This window comes from Oryx dammah, unplaced genomic scaffold, assembly GCF_014754425.2.
Source record: "Oryx dammah isolate SB20612 unplaced genomic scaffold, SCBI_Odam_1.1 HiC_scaffold_27, whole genome shotgun sequence".
NCBI lineage: Eukaryota > Metazoa > Chordata > Mammalia > Artiodactyla > Bovidae > Oryx > Oryx dammah.
The window spans coordinates 101381547-101401510 of NW_024070211.1; the positions used below are offsets into that span (position 1 = coordinate 101381547).

At 36.0% G+C, this 19964-nt stretch overlaps 1 protein-coding gene across 5 annotated transcripts in view; it reads left to right on the forward strand.

Annotated features, from left to right (window-relative positions):
- SLC4A10 (solute carrier family 4 member 10) overlaps positions 1-19964 on the forward strand; it is a 347705-nt gene that overhangs the window by 297853 nt on the left and 29888 nt on the right. For all 5 annotated transcript variants that reach the window (XM_040229231.1, XM_040229232.1, XM_040229230.1 and 2 more), the window contains 4 exons: positions 872-977; positions 8472-8633; positions 10135-10248; positions 11254-11415. In XM_040229231.1, the coding sequence (XP_040085165.1) occupies positions 872-977; positions 8472-8633; positions 10135-10248; positions 11254-11415 (544 nt within the window). The remainder of the gene's footprint in view (positions 1-871; positions 978-8471; positions 8634-10134; positions 10249-11253; positions 11416-19964) is intronic.

The window sequence follows — 19964 nt, forward strand, 5'->3', positions numbered from 1 at the left end:
AACTCATGCCCATTGAGTTGGTGGTGCCATCACACCATCTCATCCTCTGTTGTCCTCTTCTCCTCTTGCCCTCAATCTTTACCAGTATCAGCGTCTTTTCTAATGAGTTGGCTCTTTGCATCAGGTGCTCAAAGTATTGGAGCTTCAGCTTCAGCATCAGTCCTTCTAATGAGTATGGGGATGACAGAGGATTGATTTTCTTTTCTTACTGATTTGCTCTTACCCTCAGCATTCATTTTGTTACCTTGCATATATAGTAGCTATTCAAAAAATTTTTGCATATTGATTGATTGTTTGAGTTTTAATAAGACTATCACTCATCACAAAGAAAAGTATATCCTGAGATACACAGGGTTCTTACTTCAACTTAGCTTTAATTTAAAATGACATAGCATAACTCTAAGTGATCTTTAGAATATGAAATATATATATAAACATATATATATGTTTTTACAATATTAATAAAAATACATAAATTATGAAAATACATTTGGATGTTTATCATTTTTTCCCACTTGACCTATAATTTAGGAGTAAATGGTTGTTGTAAGATTTAGAAAGCATCTTGATTTAAAAGACCCCCAAAGCCTTGTGTTCTAACCTATACTTTAAAAAATTTCCTCTGACTGGAACAGAGAGGGAATGACCTCTCCCTCATTCCAGGAAACATTAAAAGTGCTCTAATGTCCTAGTAATATATCTATCATATGTCTGAAAATAGTGTGTTTTGGAATATTTAGGATGACCGAACTACTTATCTCTCAGATGGAGGAAGGCTGTGGTTGGGGAAAAAGGACTACTTACACATCTATTTTAAGTCTGGTCACAAAAAGATACTTATTTCATAAAAGATACTGCTCTGTCTTTGCAGATGTAACTGTGTGGAGCCACATAATCCTAGTAATAATACATTGAAGGAATGGAGGGAGTCCAATATTTCTGCCTCCGACATAATTTGGGAGAACCTAACTGTTTCGGTAAGTGAAACATGTCTTGAATCTTATTACTATAAGGTCTTTTTTGAAATTTTGAATGTCAAAATTATTGCCACTAAGGCAAATTATTTTAAATAAATACTATTACAAAACTGATAGTTTTATTTCATCCATTCAAATATGCCTAAGTTAACTGGGGGTTTTCTTTCATTATTAAGATTTTCCAATAGTTAATAGTCCTAAATTACTCTAAAAGCACACATATATGGCATAATGTGACTAGATTAACTGAAAGCACATTCAGTTCAGTTCAGTTCAGTTCAGTCACTCAGTCGTGTCCGACTCTTTGCTACCCCATGAATCGCAGCACGCCAGGCCTCCCTGTCCATCACCAACTCCCGGAGTTCACTCAGACTCGCGTCCATCGATTCCGTGATACCATACAGCCATCTCATCCTGGGTTGTCCCCTTCTCCTCCCACCCCCAATCCCTCCCAGCATCAGAGTCTTTTCCAATGAGTCAACTCTTCACATGAGGTGGCCAAAGTACTGGAGCTTCAGCTTTAGCATCATTCCTTCCAAAGAAATCCCAGGGTTGATCTCCTTCAGAAAAGGACTGGTTGGATCTCCTTGCCGTCCAAGGGACCCTCAAGAGTCTTCTCCAACACCACAGTTCAAAAGCATCAATTCTTTGGCGCTCAGCCTTCTTCACAGTCCAACTCTCCCATCCATACATGACCACAGGAAAAACCATAGCCTTGACTAGACGGACCTTAGTCGGCAAAGTAATGTCTCTGCTTTTGAATATGCTATCTAGGTTGGTCATAACTTTTCTTCCAAGGAGTAAGCATCTTTTAATTTCATGGCTGCAGTCACCATCTGCAGTGATTTTGGAGCCCCAAAAAATAAAGTCTGACACTGTTTCCCCATCTATTTCCCAGAAAGCACATTAAATAAGAGCAATGTTGACCTAAATTAAACCATATGACAGAACTAAGTCAGCCTTCTGTGTAAAGAATGCTTTTACTTCGCTCCATAATCCTGCTCCAGCTGTTCAGAATATGTTGAGGGGGAGGGGATGTTTGTTAATATTTTGGTATAAATATTGAACTTTTGGGGAAAACCAAAGTCACTTTTCTTAAAATTCTGGCATCTCCCTCAGAAAGAGTTTTCTTACTTCCATTTTCTCCTTATCTTCCTTCCATTTAAGAAAGAGAATGACAACATATTTTCCATCTATCAAAGTTAAATCTTATACCTTTAAAAATATTTCTGTCTTTCCTTTTTTTTAATGATATCTTTTTTCCCCCCTCATAGTTGAAAGTCTCTATTTTTCTTAATCTCTTGTAATATTTGTGCACACCTATTTTCATTTATATTTACATCCTTTTACTTCTGGTCAATCAAATCTCATAATTGAAAAAATACAAAGATTCTGCTTTAATAAGTATTAAAATCTGAGTCATTCTAGTTTCTTTTCTATTCTTCTCAGTTACAAACATTACAGTCCAAAGCTTCTGCCAATTTACGTACCTGTATAAGCTCAAATCCTGTTATAACCATCAGCATAAAACTGTATGAATTCTAGTTCATTTCATGAGAAACACATTTTAGTAAGTGAGCCAGTTAGTGATACACACAAACCTTTTTTGTTGTATGATTATAAAACTCTATACACGGTTCTTACAAGAGCACTTGACCTGTTGCCTATTTTTCTCACTTTTCCTCATTAAGTATTTTTTCAAAATCAAAATTTTTAAAATTCTATCTTTGACCTATATTTTACTACCTTTCTTCTTACCCTAGTCATTTGCTCTAAAATGTCTTCACTTTCATTTTTTTCTGTTATAGTTAACATTTATTCTGTTGTATTTTTCTTTAGAAAAAAGATTACCGAACTTCTCCCTTTCAGAGAGCTCATTTAAGTTGACCAATAAAAGAAATGATGAGCTGAACAAGAAAGAATGCTACGGTTGTTCAGAATTTAGACATGGTTGATCCATTCAGCAATGCATCTTCCGTTTATATTCCCCTTTTATAAACTATAAGGATATTATATTTTAAGAGTTCCTTGCTTTTGTCCCTCGTCTTGGTGTCCCCTACAATACACTTACCCAATAATCTCATCTCTAAATTATTTAATATGATAATTTACTCTGTGTTTTATAGTCTTGAATAATTTCATGTTAAATAATAATATTTATTCCATATAGTAGCAAATCCTGAATCATACATTTCTAAGAGACTCATAGCACAATTGATTTACCTAGGCATGAGTTAATATTAAATATTAGAAGTTTTAGGGTCAAGCAGAGTACAGTGAAAAATACTTTGCAATCAATCAAACAAAGCAAATCTAATCCTGAGGTTTTTTTTTTTTTTTCTTTGTTGAGTTCTGCACTAGGTGTTAACAGTCTGGCAGAAATTTTCATATTATTTTTCATTAGGTAAAAGCACTGTTTACAATGAATAATTGCTAATCTTGACCAGAAATAGCACTTATCACCAAAGGATATTCTACATAATGAAAAAAACTTACAATTTTAAGTCATTGAGGGCCATAATGATTTGTCTTGTTATTCTATTTTTTTCTCAGCATAACCATCAGGATCATCAAAAGCATTTTATTACTTTTATTAACAGTGCTAATGGCTGTTATAACTAGTTTTGTAAAAATGGTCATGTAATATTTACTCTGTGTATTAGTCACTTGATAATTTTTAATTGAATTGTTACATATCTCATGAACTTTAATTTTTACCTTGCTAACTCAGCAATGGCAAGAACTTTAGCTTTCTTTGATTCTCCCAAATAACTATATGCATAGTAAGTGTTCAATAAGCATTTAATGATTATTTTGAAAAGCAGTCTCAAATCACAGATTTACTATTTAATGTAAATGTCTTGGTTTATTTTGTTTTCTAGCTTTATTGAGGTATAATTGACAGATAAAAATTATATATTTAAGGTATAAATATATTTTGATGAATGTATACAAGGTGAATGATTACCACAATCAAGCTAATTAACACACATATCACCTCACATAAGGAACCTTTTTACTTGGTGAAAACAATTAAGATCTACTCTCCCAGCAAATTTCAATTATTTAATGCAATATTATTAACCATAGTCACTGTGTTATACACTAGCACTTCATAGTTTATTTATCCTGCATAACTGAAACTTTGTTCCCTTCAACCAATATTTCCCTATTTTTCCTCTCTCCCTAGTCATTGGTAACTATCATTCTACTCTCTGCTTCTGAGTTTGACTTTTAGCTTCCACACAGAAGATAAATCATACAGTATTTGTCTTTCTGTGTCTGGCTTGTTTCGATTAGCATGTCTTACAGGTTCATTCATGTTGCTGCAGTGACAACGTTTCCTTCCTTTTTAAGGGTGAATGATATTCTATTGTATGTTTATACTACAGTTTCTTAATCCACTCATCCATTGACAGACATCTAGGTTATTTCCATATCTTGACTATTGTGAATAATGCTTAATTCAAGTGTTTTATATCAAGCTAGAGTACTTAGGTTTCTATGTTTATATATATATTTTAGCAGTATATCAAAATCTGTCATTATAAGGAATTCCTAGACAAGGTTTAAAATATTCACAGGCAATTAACTAGCAATTGGTTAAGAATTGTTTCAATGCCAGAATTACATATTTAGCTTATACATAAATAAGGGGCAGGACACTAATGCCAACTCTAATTTCTTACTTTATCAAACTTAATTTTTACCAACTTATAAAATTGTTGAAGCTTAAAACGTGTTGAAGAATAATTAGTAGAAATGAGTTTGTCAACAAGCGTTTTTTTCATTTTTGTAAGTGAAACCATATGTGAGACTCAAAATAAGAGACCAGGATTTAGAAGTAGTTTTCTCTTCCAAATCTCAGGACTTTGTGTGTGTGTGTGTGTGTTTTAAGGGTACAGTTGGTATAAACCAGAAAATAAATGTAGAATATAGTAGCTCACAATTTTTCCTTTTTAAATAACATACTGCCCCCCTGAAAGAAAGAAAAATATACTTTTAAAATTTGCTTTGAATTAAAGTGACTAGGCAGGCTAATGGCACTGTATTATAGCTTATAAGACACTTAAATAATTCTTTAAATGGTTTCTATATTACTAAGAATTGAGAACAAGACTCAGCCAAGTCCAAGACTTGGAAGACTTTTATATCTGCACAAAAGATTGAGGATGATCACACATATATAGGTAATGTGTTTACAAAGGAACTTTTAGCTCCTCTTTGTATTTATCCATTCTTTTCTTTATTTACTTTTAATTGGAGGATAATTGCTTTACAGTGTTGTTAGTTTCTGCCATACAACAGCATGAATCAGCCATAAGTATACATATACCTGCTCCGTCTTGAACTTCTCCCCCAGCATCCCACCTTTCTAGGTCATCACAGCACCAGGTTGAGCTTCCGGTGTTATACAGCAACTTCCCACTAGCTATCTATTTTGCACATGGCAGTGTATCTATTTCAGCGCTGCTTTCAATTCATCCCGTCCTCTCCTTCACCCATTCACAAGCCCAGTCTCTATGTCTGGGCCTCTATTCTTGCCCTGCAGATAGGTTCATCAGTATCATTTTTCTAGCTTCCATATTCCATTACTTTGCTTAATAGTTGCTTTACTAGTAAAGCTGAACAAGGGGCAAGAGAAGGGACTAAAAATTTCAAGGATTTGTTTTTGCTTCTTTATCCATTTTAACAGAGTTTTGAGAGAAGGAAAAACTAAAGCTATAATTAAGGCTTGGGGTTTTTTTTTTTTTTTCCCAATTCGCAAAGTTTCTGTGCTCTGTATTAACTTAATGTGGTTAATTGGAATTCAACTTTAGCTAGCAAAAAAAAATGTAGCATTTGCAGTTAGATTAGAAAAAGGAACAGAATTGTTTTAGATAATTATAAAGTATACAAACAATATTTCTCAAAAATCCCAGCCTTACAGGTAACTGTCCCAAGTGATTTTACTAGTTTGTCTTTGGATAACAAGGTAGAGGTCTGTGATTTAGTCTAGAATCTTTCAAAGGTATGTGTTTCCTGCTGTACTCCAGGGCTTGAGGCTTTGTTCGTTGGACAGTCTGCTGGTGATCAATCTGGCAGTCCATATTTTCTCCCTAAGATCTTTCTGTACCATGGCACAATTCAATTCCTAATTCACGTTCAGAATATCTCAGGTACTTGCAAGGTCACTGGATCACTTAACCCATTCTTTTCTGTTTTGAAATAAAAAATTAAAATTTAATGTTCTAATCTTTAAAATGAAATGGTACAATCCAATCTACTATGAGCTTTTTAAAAAAGTCTTAATTTCAAAATAATATTGTTTAAAATGCTGTTTTTTTCCTCCAAGAAAGAAAAATTTTTTGACTTTGCTGCCACCTCATGGCTAAGACAGCAATTAGAAATGATTCTTCAGGGGCTTATAAAATATATACCAGAAAAAAAAAAAAAAAAAAGAAAGATCACGAAGTCATTTGTTGTTGTTTTTATACAGTCGCTCAGTCATGCCTGACTCTTTGTGACTCCATAGAGTATAGTTTGCCAGGCTCCTTTGTCCATGGAATTCTCCAGGCAAGAATCCTGGAGTGGTTTGCCACTTCTTCTCCAGGGTGTCTGCCCTACCCAGGGATGGAACCTGAGTCTTCTGCATTGGCAGGTGGGTTCTTTACCCCTGAGCCACCTGGGAAGCTCCTGAAAAAGTCATAGTAAATATGAACTTTGCCCTGCTCCTATACTACTTTTTCTCTTTTGTTCTGTAATTTAAGTTTGAGCCCCATCTTTGACTTCTAGTTTCACTTCAGTAATAATATATTGTATTTTTTTGTTGTTGCTTTTCTCACCTTTCTTGGGAACTTTAGGACTAGATAATTCTAGAGAATCACTGTTCTCCCTTAATATGCAATAATATTCCCACCAGCTCTGCTGCTGCCCAGCAGTGGTGAGGCTATAGCAAATTACTTACCTTCTCTATACCATAGTTTCCTCAGATACAACATGGAAATCATAGCAACTACCTATTTTATAGGGTTGATGTGATAATTAAGTTGATGATTGGTGAATAAATCAGTTTTATAGATTTTATTTTTAAAAGGCAAAAATTTTAGAAATGGTTCTGTCACGCGAGTGTATGTTCCTCGGTTCTTTGTCTCATCACAACAAAGATTTGGAGCGATGGACATTAAAGCCCTCGGTGGTCACAGCTCTCAAGTCTTGGACAAATCGTGTTATAGCTGTTAGGCAAATCAGTGTTACAGCTCTATTTTATTTAGAAGATAGCAGGAGAATCCATCCTCAAAGCATGAGGGCATGCCAACCCAAACATTCGAAGAGAAGAGAGTGGAGGAGCAGGCGGGGGAGGGAGAGAGAGAGGGTGAGAGAGGCAGAGAGAAAGAGCGCATGCACACAGGAGAGAAAGAGAGAGAGAAAAGTGCTTTGGCTCCTCCTTTTATATGTTTTTTCCTCCACCTGGGCCTGCCGTAGGCAAATTGGGCTTAGCCAGGAGTGCTGTTTGTTCTACCTGAAGTCTTCACTCTGGTCCTCGGACCTTCCTTTGACCTTCCTTGTCTTTTCAGTTCAGTTCAGTCGCTCAGTGGTGTCCGACTCTCCGCAACCCCATGAATCGCAGCACGCCAGGCCTCCCTGTCCATCACCAACTCCCGGAGTTCACTTAGACTCACGTCCATAGAGTCTGATGCCATCCAGCCATCTCATCCTCCGTCGTCCCCTTCTTCTCCTGCCCCCAATCCCTCCCAGCATCAGAGTCTTTTCCAATGAGTCAACTCTTCACATGAGGTGGCCAAAGTACTGGAGTTTCAGCTTTAACATCATTCCTTCCAAAGAAATCCCAGGGCTGATCTCCTTCAGAATGGACTGGTTGGATCTCCTTGCAGTCCAAGGGACTCTCAAGAATCTTCTCCAACACCACACTTCAAAAGCATCAATTCTTCGGCGCTCAGCCTTCTTCACAGTCCAACTCTCACATCCATACATGACCACTGGGAAAACCATAGCCTTGACTAGACGGACCTTAGTCGGCAAAGTAATGTCTCTGCTTTTGAATATACTATCTAGGTTGGTCATAACTTTTCTTCCAAGGAGTAAGCGTCTTTTCATTTCATGGCTGCAGTCACCCATTTCAGTGATTTTGAAGCCCAAAAAATAAAGTCTGACACTGTTTCCACTGTTTCCCCGACTATTTCCCATGAAGTGATGGGACCGGATGCCATGATCTTCATTTTCTTAATGTTGAGCTTTAAGCCAACTTTTTCACTCTCCTCTTTCACTTTCATCAAGAGGCTTTTTAGTTCCTCTTCACTTTCTGCCATTTTGGACTCCTTTTCCCTATTCTACCTACCTAACAGTTCTTACTGCTCACTACCTCTCCAAACATGAGCCTTAATGAAAAACCTTGGCAACTCAACTGCAAGTGATCCTAAGACATTAGTTTTCTGAAAGAACTATGTCTGCCTTTTTTTCTTAATAGCTCCATTCGTTCTGCTTCTCTGGCAGGAATGCAAATCGCTGCACGGGGAGTATGTTGGACGAGCCTGCGGCCACGAGCACCCCTATGTTCCAGATGTTCTGTTTTGGTCAGTGATCCTCTTCTTTTCCACAGTTACTCTGTCAGCCACACTGAAGCAGTTCAAGACTAGCCGCTATTTTCCAACCAAGGTACTTAGACTACAGTTTTTCTGATCAAAATGTCTACCAGCATAAAGCATGTTACAGTGATATGTGTATTTTGGGACAAAAGAGAGAGTGATTACTGTCATTAAAGGGCCCACTAAAAAGGCTTTTGTGTGACTGAGCTGCCATATTTGGAGAGAGGTGGTGCCATATTTGTGGTGAGGTGGGAAAGAGGAAGCATTCTCTTCCTCTGGAAGACTGGAGCTGGGAGTGCAGATTGCCTCCAGGCTTATCTCCTAACTTCAAATCCCAGAGATAAACTCCCACTTTCCGACTTTCATTTTTGGAACTCAAAAGCACATGCTGCATGACTGATTGTCACTTTCTTGCCCTGTGAACAGTGGGAACTATTCCAGCCTGACAGACCCCTCATAGGAGCCACTGTTACATTTTGTAATTGGGAAAGCCCCTGCAAGACTCATTGGAACACTATCCCCTTTTTCATTTTTAAAGTGTCAGTCCCTCCCCCTAACCCACCACGTTTGCATCTGCATATTTGGAAAAGAAAGTAAACAGAGAAACAGCTTAGTTCAATATTTAACACTGCAAAGTAACACCTATAAGGCCTGACTCAGCCAAAAAAGGACTACAGAAAGAAGGGAGGGAGAGAGAAGAAAAGAAAGAAGAGAAACAAGAAAACAAGCTTTTGAGAGATGAGCTAAAAATTGTGATGAAAATTCTACTCTGGGAAAATGTTTTAAGAACTGTTTGAGAGAAGCTTTTGTTTTTGTTACCTCTTCCTTCCCTAAGTTGGAAGATTCATTTCTTTCCTCCAAAAGCTTAATTTGATTAATATAGAATTTTTTTTTTATTAAACTCCTGAATTTTGTATGTGTTTGTGTGTGTGACATAAAGGCATCCTAATAAAAGCCAGATCTTACTGAAGATTGTTTAAGGGTTTTGCTCAAAGAAGACTTTGTAAATGAGAAATAGAATAACTTTTAAATTTACTTACTCTGTTGTGCACATTACCTGCTGCTATACTTATATCTCAGATAAACTATTGTGATACTTCAATAAAAATAGATTTTATTTTATAGTGTTTGGGGTTTATCATATTCAAATGTTACCTGTGTGAGAAAGAGTATTAAAATTTAGCCAAATTCTCTCCATGCAATGTTATTTTGTATTTTAAATATTCACACACTGAAATTCATAATAAACTTAGATTTTTATCAGCATCACTGGTGTGCATGTACCATGCATGATTCCCATAATAGACTTAGATTTTAAATAAATACTGAAAACAGCACAATCAGCATTGTAGCTATTCCATAATGCCTCATTTTGAAAAGGTTGAGTGTATATTTATCTTAATGACAGAGGTACATAAATATAAATATGACAGAATTAACAGTAATATTATAGTATGTATAAAATGTAATATTATGATATCATGTCATAAAATGTGATTCTAGATTATATTCCTGAGTATTCCTCACTATTTATAGTTCCTTCAAGTGACAAGTGTTTTAATTATCTTTAGGTCCGATCCATAGTGAGCGACTTTGCTGTCTTTCTTACAATCCTATGTATGGTTTTAATTGACTATGCCATTGGGATCCCGTCTCCAAAACTACAAGTACCAAGTGTTTTCAAGGTGAAGTTATCATAACATTTACTATTTCTCCATCTCTGTAGGTCTAATTTTTATTTGGATGATGGCTATAAACCTACCACTTGGGATTTTCATGAAAATATAAAGAATATTGATTAGTATAACAGAAAGTAAAATGCCCACAGCCCAACTACAATTTTGGTCTAATATTAAAAAATAAATAGTAATCACAGAAATAGAGACCTGGAAGCCACTTGAAAAAGTTTCCTGTTAATTCTTCTAGTAGGAATGTCTATATTCCTAAAAGATAAGGAAACATTTTGAAAATAAGGGAAATGTGTTTTCTTTTTGCAGAATTGCACAATGGATAGGGATTGGAAAACAAATAAAATTAGGTCTGGAATAGAGTTTGAACCACGTTACAGCTATGACCTTGGGCCAGTTACTTAATCTCTTTGAACCTGTTTTCTTGCCTATCAAACAGAGCTGGGGACTTCCTCAAAGAATTGTCAAAATGAATTCATTTGGGACTCAACTCAGGCACCAGCCATGTTTAGAACCCTTCCCTGAGTGTCTTTTGGCTGTTTTTATTTAGTGGCCTGGATACACATCTAAAATGAGTTATACACAGTTGTCAATGAGATATTTGTAAAAGTGAATGAATTTGTCAGTCTAATAGCACATATGATAATGGTAATATAATTTTATTAAATATAGATATTGATTAAGAACACAGATTTTTGAGCCAGTCTATCAGAGTTGAAATCTTGTCTTCACAGCTCACTAGCTTTGGGACCTTGAGAAATTTATTCTCTATGCCTGTTTCCTTGTCTGTAACTTCTTTAGACTGTTGTGAAGGAAAAAGTGAGTTGAAATATTTAAAACACTTAGAATGGTGCCTGGTACCATGTTTTGTGAATATTGTTATTAAATATAATTCACTTGGTATGTCAGTTTATAATTAGGGCTTTCCTGGATTGTAAGACTTCATTTGATTAGATATTTATTAATCCAGTTAATAACTATGCATTCTTTAATTTTTCACAGCCCACAAGAGATGATCGTGGCTGGTTTGTTACCCCTTTAGGTCCAAATCCATGGTGGACAGTAATAGCTGCTATTATTCCAGCTTTACTTTGTACTATTCTAATTTTTATGGACCAACAGATTACAGCTGTCATTATCAACAGAAAAGAACATAAGCTAAAGGTATATTTTAGCATCTATTTTAATGTAAATCATTATGATTTAACAGATCAATTGATGTTTTTTATGTTTCTTATGCTTTGTATTCTATATTATGCTTTGTATTCTATAATCATTGCAGAGTGAAATATTAAAATTTTAAGATTTATAATTTTATTTTCTATATTCACGGTACTTTGTCTTACAATAAGCTTAAACTGATTATTAATTAATTTATTTATGGCTCTTGGCTGAGCTCTAAATTCTAAAACCCTACCTCTAGGACTTAAAATTTAAAAATGTTGCCAAAGTTCTAGTGTTCTTTACCATGTTTAACACATTTTAATGAAGTGGTCTATTTTGGTGAAGTGTAGTTTTACCAGTTTGTCTTACATCTGAGATTCTTCTATTTCTATATTTGACTCTAAGTATGTCTATTAGATTGCATTTATTTTGGAACAAATTACATCTTCAAATAATTCTCATTTTTCTTTAGTTATTTCTCCATCTATAATGTCTATGACATCAAAACCAAGTTATAAATGTTATAGTTTTTAAGTGATATCTTTGTTTAGTTTTACTGCAGATTTCAATGATTTTCTTTTACAAAGAGAATAAATATAAATATATTTTATTTATTATATTCTGACCCTGCCATTTTGCAACTGTGAATAAAGTTGTTCATTGGTATGAGATATGTAATGTGAGCACTGTCATTTATAGGAATATATTAAGTTAAATTGAACCAACAAAATCACTGAATGGTTAAAAGTACTTTGAATCAAACCTTATAAAAATTAGAACACTCACAATGTTGTTTTTTCTGGTATCATGGGATAATGGTGAGCTATCATCATATATTCTTTAAATTCTAGGAAAAATTTTGTCAGAGCAACAGAAATTATACTTTATAGAATTTTTAAGTATGTACCTTAGGAAGATTTTAAAAACCTGATTGAACTATTTGATAGGAAGGACAAGGAAATGGCAATCCACTCCAGTACTATTGCCTGGAAAATCCCATGGACAGAGGAGCTTGGTAGGCTACAGTCCATGGGGTCACAAAGATTCGGACACGACTGACCGACTTCACTAGTAATGACATAGTAAAACCTGATGACTTCACAAAAGTTAACAAAGGACTGAATGAACCAGAGAATATTCTTATAACTTTTATGGTTTCTACCTGAAAAATTACAGGTTTGAATCTTGTGTTTTCCGGGAGTAGGGAAAACCTTCCTCTCAAACTAATTATGAAAATAATTTGGTAAAATTATACGTTATAAACAAAACAATTATATTTTCTCTCTTTCTGACTCCTCCAGAAATTTGAAACTCTTAAGTTTCCAGTATGGAGAAGGCAATGGCACCCCACTCCAGTACTCTTGCCTGGAAAATCTCATGGGCTGAGGAGCCTGGTAGGCTGCAGTCCATGGGGTTGTGAAGAGTCGGACACGACTGAGTGACTTCACTTTCACTTTTCACTTTCATGCATTGGAGAAGGAAATGGCAACCCACTCCAGTGTTCTTCCCTGGAGAATCCCAGGGACTGGGGAGCCTGGTGGGCTGCCCGTCTATGGGGTCACACAGAGTCGGACACGACTGCAGTGACTTAGCAGCAGCAGTAATGACATAAATATAAGAAACCAGTTATTTGCAATAAATCCTACTGAAAAGGAATTTTGTCTATTATATTGGGGAGAATGTGTATCTGTTTTAAAATAAAGAGCATTTTTTAATTCTGTTTTAAGAAAGTAACAAGAGTGCTTAAAACCTTTTTAAAAAAATGAGTTCATATTAACTTCTTGTTTTGTCAAAGAAAAATTTTAATTATTAAAGATATATTCTACAAAAATATCACATGAAGTCTTAGGAACTAGACCAATGATGTGCTGGTACATGTTTAACAACCAGTTCTCTGTGTGTAAAAAAAAATACCGTGATTTATAATGTTTGCCGATTTTCATGATGTGAATACTCCCATCATGGCCCATTTCAAGCTACCAAAGTGACATCAATTGGCAAGAAGAAAATTGAAAATTAAACAATTGGCTCTTATAAGTCTATATAGCTGGCTCCAAAATACTGCTGAACTACATTATTCAATATTGGAAACTTTGAATCATTTACAGCTCTCGAAATAAGAAATTCAGATTTCCAAGTTAGTAGTCAACTTATTTAATATCAATCATTCAAAAATATTTGATATTAAAATATCAGCCTTCTGCAAAAGCAAATACTGCCACAACCTAATTATTAAAGTTACAGAGTTAAATAATCTATAAAGCTGGTGTTAAGAACTTTATGTTGACCATTTTTAGTCTGCTATTCTCTAAGAAGTAGGAAAACATTTTTCCTAGACACCAGTTTATTTTTCAAAACTGAAAACATCTCCATTTTTCTCATCTCTATTTTTATTGTATACCAAAATGTGTATTTTCATACTGCATATGTTGCATGTTGTTTTTTTTTTTTTTGCATAAGAGCATTATCATGGTAATCCTCCCATGTCAACAGTACAGGCTGCATTATCATTTTAATGGAAGTTTATATATTTCCTTGTATGACACGTGTTTTTAAATGAACTAAAAGACTCTTGTTTTAGAAAGAAAGCTATATAATCATTGTTTCCCTTTCAAAAGAAGTTGGTTTTTTGTTTGTTTTTGCTTTTATAATTAGGCAGAAATATTACTAATTTCACTGAAAAATTCTCTTTGTATATTTATTTTCCAAATATTAGTGGAATTATATTAAAACAGAATGTAGAAGTAAGTGAAGAATGGCCAAGGGTGATGTTACCTCTTTGGCTGTCCTGTACGCTTGCCCTTTCCACATCTCTCTACCTTATCATCACATAATGCTTGCTCTTTGTTCTTCCTGAGTCCATGGTAGGCCCTTGACATTCACAGACTTTCCAAAGCTCCAGATCAATAAATGTACTATGTTATTCCACCTTTATGTATCATGTAGAATAGCTAAAATATAGTAAAGCATTCTTTAAGTTGTCCTTTCAATTATCTTCTTTTCTAGAATTAAATGCTTTTGTCAAATTAAAGCATTTAATATTTTTGTCACTAAAGTGAAGTTGAGACTATATTATTAAACTATATTATATTATTTGTACATTACTTTTTATTGTACAAATTGCTGTATAGTCAAAAGATGCCTATTTTACCCCTTAATAGCCTGGATTTAATAGACAGAGCAAATCTGGTTTAATCATAAAGCCAGATAAGGCTTTGCTATATTGTCACAAGAAGAGTTGGTCTTTTCTTGGCCACTATGAGTCTGAACATCCTCAGTTTCCTATGGATACGGATATTTTCAAAGTAAGTTCTGACCAGTGAAGACATATTTTATCTACACTGAATACTTTTCTTTCTTTCTTTCTTTCTTTTTTTTTTTTTTTTGCCTCTAACCCTGTGTTCTCTAAGCTTCAGTATCATGTGGCCTGCTGCTACTGATTTTCCTGTTAACAGCAAAAAAATCACTTTCTCAGAATGTTCTTTACTCAGAGTAACGGTCTGTTCTATAACCACTCTCCCCACCTGTTGCTTCCCTGAAATGTCTGCACAGTCTCTGGCTTTTACTTGAACCACATTGTCACAAAAAGACACCTGTTTCTTGATTATATCCCCAGACCACAAGTTAACCACATTATCAACTTTTGCTGATTTTCTTTTCTTATTTGAAAACCTGTTTTTGTCTTGATTGGAGCATTCCCTGGGATAGTTAGATGAATGACGATTTCTAGATTCTGTATCAAGCATCTGGTAGCGGTCATGTTATATATTTAAGTCGACATCACGTAGCCAAGTCACCTAGAAATTTCATCATTTCATTCTTTATCTCTTCCAAACTTATGTTTTAGATCTTTTCACTTTTTCTTCCATTACCAAAACCAGTTGCTGAGGTTTTCTCCCAGAGGAATTTTTTTATTTTAGAGGATTTTTCTCCTACTACTAAAATTTTTTTTGTCATTTTGTGTTACTACATATGCAATAAAGCTGTGTTGAGCTGAAGAGTGTAGCGCCAGCTCACAGGGTAAGTGACTGACTTCTCCCTCAGAATGAAGAATTTCAAGACCAGCAAAACTTTTAACTCAAGACACCTCATGATCTTTAGGTCACTCAAAAGCATCAGAAGTTGCAAATGTAAAAACTTGAGAATGCAAATTACCATTCATATTATATGTAGATGTAAATCCATACTCTCTGTAGCATTTCTCATTTGTTTGTTTCTACCCTAGAGAAGTAGAATAAACATTGGTTAACTGAATCCCTTTGAAAATCATGAAAATTTTCCACTTTTAAAAGAAATATATTCTCTAAAAGTGGAAAGCTACTGTCTTTCAGAAAAGAAAGTTTCTGTTAAGATATAACTGTGGGCTTTTCTTCATGTTTCTGTAGACAGTTCAGGCTTCTTTTGACATCATTTTTTAATAAACAGCAATACAATCCCAGATCACTGGAGTAAATGAATGCATTTGCCACATTCATTTGGCACCACATTCTCTTGATGATTATGGCATTTGATATGTTCTTTTTTGCCCTCTTTGTCAGCCTGGTTCTTCATGTCAATCTATAGTCTTTTATGTGGTTAACTTGACAGATGCAGGAAATTGCTGCCAAGCTTGGAATGAATTTTTTCAGCAGTGGCATCTGGGCATCAGATGGTCCTCTTGGCTGGCCTCTTGTCTTGCTGCATGTTGGTTTCAGTGGGGTCTGGTGTAGCATCACCTGTTGCTAGCTCCCTTTTCCTCCCATATGTCCATTTCCCGTGTTTCGTGGATGAATGTGAGAATAGAAGCACTGATTCTGTCTTTATTTCAGAAAAAAAATCTACAGAAATATGTTAGAAGGTACAGAGTTCTCTCTCTGACAAAGGGATACTTCCTTTTGGCTGGCATGCCTATCAGCTAATAATTTGGTTACAAAGACCATGGTTTTGAAGACGTTTTAAATGGAAAGCAAGACGAAGGATGATGATTAATTAGTGGAAGTGCCAGAACTGCTTTATTTCCTTTGACTCACATTAAATTAAGCTGCTCCCATTGTTGTACAACATAATCAGGGGGAAATTGTATTTTTGATTTTATTATCTGCTTGGACTTTACAAAGCTAGCTTTCTAAATTTAAAAAGGAAATTATTCTCTTGGAAAGTGTTATTTTGTCTGCTTACTGCAGTCTAGCATCCCACAGTTTACATTTGTATCATTTTTTTTTAATGGCAAGCAAGTGATTTTATTTTTTAAAAACTTATAATTTTGTTCTGGGTATAGCCAACTAACAATGTTGTGATAGTTTCAGGTAAACAACGAAGGGATTCAGCCCTACATTCTCCTCCAAACTCCCCTCCCATCCAGGCTACCACGTCATATTTTTGAAACACTAAGATGAGAACTATAGGAAATGGTTGTCATGAAGGCCTTCCTCCTACTCTTATGCCATAGGGAGCATATACCATGGGAAAGACCGGGGTGTCCTGAAAGCATAAGCCTGACTCTCAAGTCCCCATGTCCTCTACTCTCCTCTCATGTCTATCTCTCAGCTGCTAGCACCTCTTCCATTCTTTCTTAGCAATAACACAGATTTGCAAAACAGCCCAGGGGGGCACCATTTACATTGTACTGCCTCAGTGACAAGGGTTCGAAGATCAGATCCTTTGCTGTCCTATGTTCTTCACACTGCACAGTTCCTAGGACAAGACTTGTGTAACTGGTTAAGACTCTGTCCTTCTTCTTTGGGACTAAAAATTTTTATTTAATTAATTAATTTATTATTTTTGACTGCGCTGGGTCTTCGTTGCTATCCAGGCTTTTCTCTAGTTGTGGTGTGTGGGAGATACTCTCTAGTTGCAATGCGCAGGCTTCTCATTGTGGTGGCTTCTCCTGTTGTGGAGCACAGGTTCTAGAGCCTGTGGACTCAGTGGTTGCGACTCGCAGGCTCTAGAGAACAGGCTCAGTAGTTGTGGCATGTGGGCTTACTTGTCCCCCAGTATGTGGGATCTTCCTCGACCAGGGATCGAACCCATGTCTCCTGCGTTGGCAGGTGGATTCTTTTCCACTGAGTCATAGGAAGCCCAATGGGACTAAAATTTGAGTTCTATCCTATGCAACTACATCTTCCAAGATGTTCTGCAAAAGGACTAGGGAACCATAGTCTGGCTCTGGTGAAGCCTCTTATACTTTCTTGGTCATGCTGACACAAAGGTGTTTCTCTTCCCACCTTCCAGCTCTCTCCAGAACACCTCTCCAGAGTTATTAGCAGAAATCCTCTCCAGATTTATTAGCCAAAAAATTGTCTAGGGCCATATTCACAGGTGAAATTGAGTTTAGGCATTTAGGTGAACCTGGAGCATTACCGCAGCTAAGCTGACCCAAGGAAGAGTGCCACTGAACTGGTGACAGTGCAGGAGGAAAACAGGTTCTTGTGTGGATATGTCTCATTTTCTTTTCTCTGTCATCTCCTGCACTTTATGATTTGGCAGGGGTAAGCAGAAAGGGAAGGAAGTACAACTGATTTTAAGGGTGTTTTTCTTAATAAAATAATGAAATAAAATAGCAGAAAGAAAACACTACCATCACAAATGCACATCAAATACAGTATGTTTTACCTGCAAGGCTATATTGGCTTTCAGATAAACTAGAAACTGCTTGCAGCTTGGTAAAACTGCCTGTAAAAAAAGTCAAAATTACTCCTCTAGAATAATTAGTAATTTCTGCTCACATTCATAATAATAAATTTAAGTTATATTTATTTTAAAATTGCACCTAAATTTGATTTTAAAAATGTTTCAGTTATGCATATTTCCTTTTAAAATTGTCAGTCTGTGACTTTTTGATTGCTTATTGTATGTTAATGATTGCACTAAAAATTGGGATATACTGAGAAATTATGTGATAAGTTTACCTGCCCTTAAGAAACATATACATATTTTTATTAAGGAGCCTTGAAACAAGTAAGTACAAAAGAAGAAAGTTTTTGTTCAATTGTGAAAACATGATTGTCCCTAACATTTACTTGGTGCTTACTAATATATCAGACATCATTCTAAATGATGTGAAAATCATTTGTAAATTATTTAATTATCAGAACAACTCAGCACTATGTCTCTTGTCATCATCATCACCATTTTCAGATAGGGAAACAGAGGCACAAGTTTAGATGATTCGTCCAAGATCATTGCTTAAGCCGGCATTTGATTCTTGGCTGGATCATGGAAAAAGCAAAAGAGTTCCAGAAAAACATCTATTTCTGCTTTATTGACCATGCCAAAGCCTTTGACTGTGTGGATCACAATAAACTGTGGAAAATTCTGAAAGAGATGGGAATACCAGACCACCTGACCTCCCTCTTGAGAAACTTATCTGCAGGTCAGAAAGCAACAGTTAAAACTGGACATGGAACAACAGACTGGTTCCAGATAGAAAAAGGAGTACATCAAGGCTGTATATTGTCACCCTGCTTATTTAACTTCTATGCAGAGTACATCATGAGAAACACTGGGCTGGAAGAAGCACGAGCTGGAATCAAGATTGCCAGGAGAAATATCAATAACCTCAGCTATGCAGATGACACCACCCTTATGGCATAAAGTGAAGAGGAACTAAAAAGCCTCTCGATGAAAGTGAAAGAGGAGAGTGAAAAAGTTGGCTTAAAGCTCAACATTCAGAAAATGAAGATCATGGCATCTGGTCCCACCACTTCATGGGAAATAGATGGGGAAACAGTGGAAACAGTGTCAGACTTTATTTTTTTGGGGGGGCTCCAAAATCACTGCAGATGGTGATTGCAGCCATGAAATTAAAAGACGCTTACTGCTTGGAAGGAAAGTTATGACCAACCTAGATAGGATATTCAAAAGCAGAGACATTACTTTGCCAATAAAGGTCTGTCTCAGTTCAGTTCAGTTCAGTCTCTCCAGGCCTCCCTGTCCATCACCAACTCCAGGAATTCACTCAAACTCACATCCATCAAGTCGGTGATGCCATCCAGCCATCTCATCCACTGTCGTCCCCTTTTCCTCCTTCCCCCAATCCCTCCCAGCATCAGAGTCTTTTCCAATGAGTCAGCTCTTCGCATGAGGTGGCCAAAGTACTGGAGTTTCAGCTTCAACATCAATCCTTCCAAAGAACACCCCGGACTGATCTCCTTTAGAATGGACTTGTTGGATCTCCTTGCAGAGAAGACTCTCAAGAGTCTTCTCCAACACCACAGTTCAAAAGCATCAATTCTTTGGCACTCAGCTTTCTTCACAGTCCAACTTTCACATCCATACATGACCACTGGAAAAACCATAGCCTTGACTAGATGGACCTTTGTTGGCAAAGTAATATCTCTGCTTTTGAATATGCTATCTAGGTTGGTCATAACTTTCCTTCCAAGCAGTAAGCGTCTTCTAATTTCATGGCTGCAGTCACCATCTGCAGTGATTTTGGAGCCCAAAAAATAAAGTCTGACACTGTTTCCACTGTTTCCCCATCTATTTCCCATGAAGTGATGGGACCAGATGCCATGATCTTCGTTTTCTGAATGTTGAGCTTTAAGCCAACTTTTTCACTCTCCTCTTTC